This window comes from Protomyctophum bolini (genome assembly GCF_963924005.1).
Source record: "Protomyctophum bolini genome assembly, chromosome: 5".
Lineage (NCBI taxonomy): Eukaryota > Metazoa > Chordata > Actinopteri > Myctophiformes > Myctophidae > Protomyctophum > Protomyctophum bolini.
The window spans coordinates 3,189,359-3,197,310 of record NC_137866.1 but is presented as its reverse complement, the minus strand read 5'-3'; the positions used below and the strand labels follow the sequence as shown (position 1 = coordinate 3,197,310).

The 7,952-nt window shown below is 39.4% G+C and overlaps 1 protein-coding gene across 1 annotated transcript; it reads left to right on the top strand.

Annotated features, from left to right (window-relative positions):
• The first annotated feature begins 2,796 nt into the window (after window positions 1-2,796).
• LOC308315625 (uncharacterized protein) lies at window positions 2,797-7,721 on the top strand. The gene is made up of 2 exons (XM_080763695.1): window positions 2,797-3,172; window positions 4,915-7,721. The coding sequence occupies exon 2, from the start codon at window positions 4,926-4,928 to the stop codon at window positions 6,687-6,689; it is 1,764 nt and encodes a 587-aa protein (XP_080619821.1). The 5' UTR covers window positions 2,797-3,172; window positions 4,915-4,925; the 3' UTR covers window positions 6,690-7,721.
• The last annotated feature ends 231 nt before the right edge of the window (window positions 7,722-7,952 follow it).

The following is a 7,952-nucleotide window of genomic DNA, read 5'->3' as shown; positions in this document are numbered from 1 at the left end:
GGCTAGCTCTGATTCCATAGCCCTAATGCTAATTCTGGGATATGGACCAGAGACAGATTTACGCACGCAAACTGCGTTCACTTCATGGGGCTTCAGGCCAATGGCGGCTCTCCTACATAGACTTCTATTGAGAATGCAGGGGACAACCAACTGGGACAAGTCCTGGACCGGGAGTAGGCAGAAATGCATTGGACTCGGGCAACATGCAGTCCAGCTTTAATGATCTTAAACTTAAATCCATTTATTTTAGATTGTTTTGTAGTAAATTGTACAACATAAACATTGCAGAGACTTTAGTTGTTTTGTTACAGTAGCCTACATTTCTTTAGTTTAAAACAGTTGTCATGTTGCACATAATGCTATAGATTGATAATACTCTTTATTTGCGCCGCCCTCGTTGAAAACAATGTATTTCCAACTCCAGCTTGTCTCAGTTCAGGCTGCATGAACAGCGCTCGTTTTCTGCCCCATCAATGTCCCAACTCTTCTATTGGCTCCTAGGAAAAAGAACACGCTAGCAGCGCTAGTGCGCATGTGCACAGCCCTATATGTGTTCTCCATTATTGTTTCCGCAGCTGCTGCTAAAATCCACAGAACAACAATAAGAAGTTTGTTAAAACAACATTAATGGCGTCCGACTGTTGACACGAAAAGGTGTGGTTTGAAAACAGTGTGGTCGTTGACTCGTTAAGCAGGAGGACGTGTGTCTGTTAGCATAGCAGCCCAACCACTGAAAGAAACAAAGCTACACAGGTAAAAAAAAGATGAACTCGCCGCCACGTACGTTGTGTTTTACATTTATCTTTTATATTATTGACGCATCTTTTAACATGGGATTTGGCGAGTATTTCTCTAGTCTGGTGCAGCAGCAATACTAATATAGCCTTTACAGTGTTTGGTATTGCATCTTTGATGCCACTATTATTATTACTAATGTAACCATAACGTTACATCAGTGTGTTATCAGAGTATTATTAGAGAGAGAGAGAGAGAGAGAATAGGGTAGGAAAGTAAGCAGGGTAGGGTTCTGCTGCTGCAACCTTTTTGAAATCAAGTGCCTAGTTTGTATTTTCTAGTGCCATGTCAACATTCATTTTAATGACACCACACATCATGTCAACATTAATTTTAATAATAGAATGAAGAAAATGCCAGCAGCCCAGCACTCAATATAGCCTATGTCCTTTTTCACGTGATTGTATTTACCTCTGACGAGCAGACAACGTATGCATGCATCCATCAATTTTCAATTAATCAGACCATTTATAAAGACCTGTATATACACAACTATATGAGAAAAAAAAAAGGAAATCATCATAAAATGCCTCCGTGAAGTTACTGCATTTCTGACATAAATGGTATAATTTGTACTGGTATCATTGAGATATTTTAAGTTACATGTTTGCTGCGCCTTGCACCCATCTCCAAATTGAACAATACTATTATTTTGTTCTCTAATTTGTGCTGTTGATTTGTGTGCATGCGTCTGTCTGTCCGTCCACAGCTAATCTCCGGTACCGTTGGCCTGTCCGATGCCAAACTTTGCACACACACACTCCCTGGATGCCAACGACAAACATCTGCCCCAATTCTTCCACAACGGCCTGTTGTAGCGCCACCATGAGGCCGACCTTTCCAAACACACTTCTTTACATTACTCGTGCACATTTTATCCATGCATCACGCAAATCAGTATACACTATCTCCATAGTCATGTGATCAACACGGACCTGTCAGCTTCCCCATATTCAATCCCCATTGGCTTCCGAAGTTTGCAGGATTGGTCCGTTATGAACAAAATGCCTCAAATCATGAACGCAGAGTTCAATTTGAGGGAATTGTGCATGCACATTCCCATTAGGTGGAGGAAGAAATGCCACTTGAAAATGTCAGCCTTATGGTGGCGCTATAACTGGCCCATTTGTGTTTTTATCTATAACTGCACCGATCTGTGTAAAACTTTGTATACACACTAGAGGCAAAGGAAAAACCTTTGACCTGCATTTTTCATCTGCTCTTTATAACGCCACCAGCGTAATATCATGCACATCGTTACACATAATGTCTATAGTCTCTGTAGATTTTAGATCACATCAGAACTATGATTGAAAAATAAGGAAATCATCCAGGCCGTTTCACGCATGGATATGAAGAATCAACTGACTGAGAGAAAACGCTAATGTTACCGCTGCTGAATTAAGGGCCTTGCAAACGTGAAGCGTGGAACGCAGGCGTCGTTGCCTGGATCAACACAGCTCTCCTCCAGGTCTGCTCAAGAGGGGCGCGACAACGCAAGCGTAAGAAATAAGATAAACAGAATCCAGGTCTGGCGAGTCGCGGGCGGGCGTGTGCACGTAACGACTCCGAGCACGCGCTCATGTAAATACGCTTTTGTTGTCGCACCGCGACTTCTAAGAGCAAAAACGCAGGTCTGCATGAACTAACTAATGAACTATAGGCGATTCTTATTGCTCCCCGCAATATGGACAATATCTAATGTTTACTCTTCATTTTTCTCCTCCTACTTCTATTTCCTACCGTATTTGTTATATTGAATGACTACTGCTCATATCTGCATTTAGTTACTGTACTTATCAATGTATCAAACACTTTTAGTACTGTACTTGTACTGTACATTGACAATAAATTGAATCTCATCTCCTCTCATCTCAACTCTCCAGACTCATAAGAACTACAATACCCATGATGCATCACTCCCAGGTGAAGATGAACTCTCCAGACTCAGCCAGGGACATTTCTATTAAACAGGAAGCTGAAGACGTTTCTATTAAACAGGAAGCTGAAGACGTTTATATTAAACAGGAAGCTGAAGACATTTCTATTAAACAGGAAGCTGAAGACGTTTATATTAAACAGGAAGCTGAAGACGTTTCTATTAAACAGGAAGCTGAAGACATTTCTATTAAACAGGAAGCTGAAGACATTTCTATTAAACAGGAAGCTGAGGACATTTCTATTAAACAGGAAGCTGAAGATATTTCTATTAAACAGGAAGCTGAGGACATTTCTATTAAACAGGAAGCTGAAGACATTTCTATTAAACAGGAAGCTGAAGACATTTCTATTAAACAGGAAGCTGAAGACGTTTCTATTAAACAGGAAGCTGAAGACGTTTCTATTAAACAGGAAGATGAAGACCAGCCACACCTCAGTAAGTTTCATATAGGGAATCATATTAAATTCATTAAGGAAAGTGTATGCATGTACTATGTGTCATTCAGTTGCAAAAAAAAAAAAAGATTTCAAAAAAATATATATATTGGAGACCCCCCGAGGGGTTGCGACCCACGGGTTAGATCCCCTGCTGTAGGGCTGCCACAATGTCTTATTTTCACTGTACAATAACAATGGCAAAAAATACCAGGACACTCATAATATACGGTAGTCCGGTCTGTAATGTATGTAATATTTAATTTCCTTATTACCATAAACAAATCGTATTTTGATTTTCACGAATGCAATGTGAAAGACAACCGGATATAATTTTTATACAACCGTATAAATTCACCATGTGATTTTCTTTCCAATACAGTATTGTATTGACAGTATTGACCTACTACATCCATAATTATTATGGATGTAGTAGGTCTAAAACAGGTTTTTATGGTATGTCTCTGTGAGTCTGAACGATAGATACGTATCACAAAACAGAGTCCTAGACCACCGATTGCCGATGTTTTGACAAATATTGTCAGAAATGTAAAAGTTTCCAAATCAAATTGAACATCTTAGTGGATAACATTTAAACAAAAAGCAAAGCATGTTTTGATGGATAAATGTTTGTTTGTTTTAAAGCCGCGTCACACACAGCATTTCCTGACGTATCGATATGGTACGATACGATTATCGGCGAGGAATACGATAGGATTATTGCCACATGGATTAATTGAACCCACCGCTAGTCTGAACTGTGTGAGATAACACAGGCCTTTGAATGGCTTTTTCTCAGCTTCTTCATTTGAACCCCAGCATCCCTATATTGTGGGGCGAACAGTTGCCTGAAATAGCCAATCTACAAGCTCACAGATGCATATCTTATAGTATTAGTTCATGAAGTACAGAGGGTTAGTTCACTAAGTATAGAGTGTTTAACTTTCAAACAAGTATTTGAAAGCTTAGCGTCTGCACTTTCTTACTCTTTACAACACTGAAACATTACCATTATGTGTGACACAATTTCTAGCAGGTGAGGAAAATACATCTGGCGCTGCTCACTACAGTAATTTGTGAGATTTGATCATTACAGTAGTTTGTGAGATTTGATCACTACAGTAGTTTGTGAGATTTTCCCCAGACACACAGGCAGACAGACTCATAGAGCTACACTATGGAAATGTTTTTTGTAAAGCTATACCATCGGTCCACATTTCAAGCTTTCATTGTCAGAAGTTCTTCTGTTTCATAACATCATGCACTGAGTGGCATGACTAATTTACTACCAAATCAGAGCTCAGATGTGAAAATCATGTTTTCAATTTGTTTCAAAATTTCGTGATTCAATTAAAAAAAATGCTGTAACACTATTATTCATTCATGACATATAATAGATATCTTGTTCACTAGTCCCTTCCTAACATTTTAGTCTAGTTATTATTTGTTGAAGACATTGTCAGTATGTAGTTTTAGTTTTAGTCATCATAGCTTAGTTTTCATTTAGTTTCATTTTAGTTTTTGTCAGTGAAAAAAGGTAGTCGACGAACATTTCTCGTCTTAGTATTACTAATTACTTCAAATTATTTGTTTGCGTATTTTGCTAAAATCTTGCTAAACGGTTTAGTCAATCTTATCTAGGTAGGTAAAAAAATATTTTGTACATGGAATATGGAAGACGAATGGATTTACATTTTCGGAATCCAGTGTTGACCATAATGTTATGTTTCTGCTCCTACCTAGACATCCTGCACATGGTTGTGTGTAAAGAGGAGGTTTCCCCTAAACAGGAGAGGAGCCCCAGTCTGCTCCAGGAGGAACCACAGCATCCACACATCAAAGAAGAACAAGAACTACTTCAAAGACCAGAGGAACCTGTTGGGTCAACGTTGACATTACTAGCAGTGAAAGGTAAAGAAGAAAATGATGATGAAGGGGAAGACATCTCTTCCCACTGCTCTGAAGTTGAAGTTGAATCTGACACTGAAGTCACTGAAGACAGTGATGATTGGGAGGAGACCAGTGAGGACGAAAGGCATGACAAGAGTTTCGGTGAATCGTCATCTTCCCTGAAAGCACACCAGAGTGTCCACACTGGAGAAAAACCTTTCCAATGTAAACATTGTAACAAAAGTTTCCGTAGGTCAGGTTCCCTGAAGGAACACCTTCGTGTCCACACTGGAGAAAAACCTTTCCAATGTAAACATTGTAACAAGAGTTTCAGGCAGTCAGGTTCCCTGAAGGAACACTTTCGTGTCCACACTGGAGAAAAACCTTTCCAATGTAAACATTGTAACAAGAGTTTCAGGCAGTCAGGTTCCCTGAAGACACACCTTCGTGTCCACACTGGAGAAAAACCTTTCCAATGTAAACATTGTAACAAGAGTTTCAGGCAGTCAGGTTCCCTGAAGACACACCTTCGTGTCCACACTGGAGAAAAACCTTTCCAATGTAAACATTGTAACAAGAGTTTCAGTCTCTCAAGTAATCAGAAGAAACACCAGCGTGTCCACACTGGAGAAAAACCTTTCCAATGTAAACATTGTAACAAGAGTTTCAAACAGCCAGGTGACCTGAAGACACACCAGAGTGTCCACACTGGAGAAAAACCTTTCCAATGTAAACATTGTAACAAGAGTTTCAGGCAGTCAGGTTCCCTGAAGGCACACCTTCGTGTCCACACTGGAGAAAAACCTTTCCAATGTAAACATTGTAACAAGAGTTTCAGTGACTCAGGTTCCCTGAAGACACACCTTCGTGTCCACACTGGAGAAAAACCTTTCCAATGTAAACATTGTAACAAGAGTTTCACTCTCTCAAGTAATCAGAAGAAACACCAGCGTGTCCACACTGGAGAAAAACCTTTCCAATGTAAACATTGTAACAAGAGTTTCAGTCAGCCAGGTCACCTGAAAACACACCAGAGTGTCCACACTGGAGAAAAACCTTTCCAATGTAAACATTGTAACAAGAGTTTCCGTAGGTCATGTCACCTGAAGACACACCTTCGTGTCCACACTGGAGAAAAACCTTTCCAATGTAAACATTGTAACAAGAGTTTCAGTACTTTAGTTAACCTTTGCGGCCACCAGAGTGTCCACACTGGAGACAAACCTTTCCAATGTATACATTGTGACAAGAGTTACAACCATTTCAGTGCACTGAAAACACACCTTCGTGTCCACACTGGAGAAAAACCTTTCCAATGTAAACATTGTAACAAGAGTTTCAGGTACTCAGGTTCCCTGGAAGGGCACCAGCGTCTCCACACTGGAGTAAAAGCTTTCCAATGTAAGCATTGTGACAAAAGTTTCACTAGGTCAGGTTCCCTGAAAACACACCTTCGTGTCCACACTGGACCTTTCCAATGTAAACATTGTAACAAGAGTTTCAAACTTTCAGTTAACCTGAAGAGGCACCAGCGTGTCCACACTGGAGAAAAACCTTTCCAATGTAAACATTGTACCAAGAGTTTCAGAGTGTCAAATCACCTGAAAAAACACCAGAATGTCCACTAGAGAAAAACCTTTCCTCTGTAAACTGACAAGTTTCAAACTGTCCAGTAGACTGAAAGCACACCACCGTGTCCACAGTTCTCACAGGACAAAAAAAACATTCAAATAGATGATGTCCTCTGTAAACGTTGTGACAAATTTTAAATAACTCAGGTCACTTGCTAAGACACAATGTTGCATTCACATCAGGAAGTAAAAAAGGTTTCCACTATAAATGAGCTCATTGGGAGGATCAAATTAAACAGCTGTATGTTTGTAGGGAGGTCGATAGACGAGGACAATATTATGGATTATTAATTACACTGCTCCTATATTTCAAAACAAATACGGGTGAATTCTCCCTGTACAGCACGGCCACCCAGGTGTGGAATGGCCTCACCCCTTCCCTCAAAAAATGCATATCACTTACATCTTTTAACACAGGCCTTACATCCACCTCTCAGCAGGCCCCTCCCCCAGGTCCAAGGGAGAGGAAATGATCACTTCTCCCTTGAACAGCTGATCATCCCCTTCCTTTTCCACCAGTCTGTACATACAGTGTTTGATTTTCCTGTAATGTTGTTGTTGATATTGGATCGCTATCCCCTCCTATGCCCAGCTTTGACTGTTTGTGTGAACACAAACACAATGATTTGATTAGCTGATCACCCCATCGTGATGATTTGATTGGCTGATGTACATATTGAGGATAAAAAAAAAAGTGATTTGATTGGCTGAGCACGGAAAGTATGATAATGTTTGATAAGAGTGCCCCTCTTATCAAACATGTGATTTTTTTTGTTATTCATGTCTATGAATTGATTGCATAGGGCCTAAATGGAAACAAGACCGCAAGGACTTTTCTTTATTTGTTTTTATTTTGTTTGTACTATCCCTTCTGGAATAAGTGTTTTTACTGTACTCTGTCTATTTTTACATTTATGTCTAATAAACTAATCAATCAATCCTGTCAATAGAGGCCTCCTGCTCTTTTGTTTACTTCTCATTTTAAACCCTTTAAACGTATTAACAAATTTATGTTGACTTTATTTGTATTATTTGAATACTTTTTATAATTAAAATAATAGGAACAGAATGTGACAGATCGTGCATATCGTGCAGATCGTGCATTTTTCATGAAAAAAAATGAGTAGTGATATGGCTGACTGAGTAAAATAAAACAATCTACCTGAAAATAGATAGCTATAACTGAAGAGCAATTTCCCCGCAATTACAATTACAAAATTGCGGAAATGGTAATTGCAGAAATTGCGGAAATGGAAATTG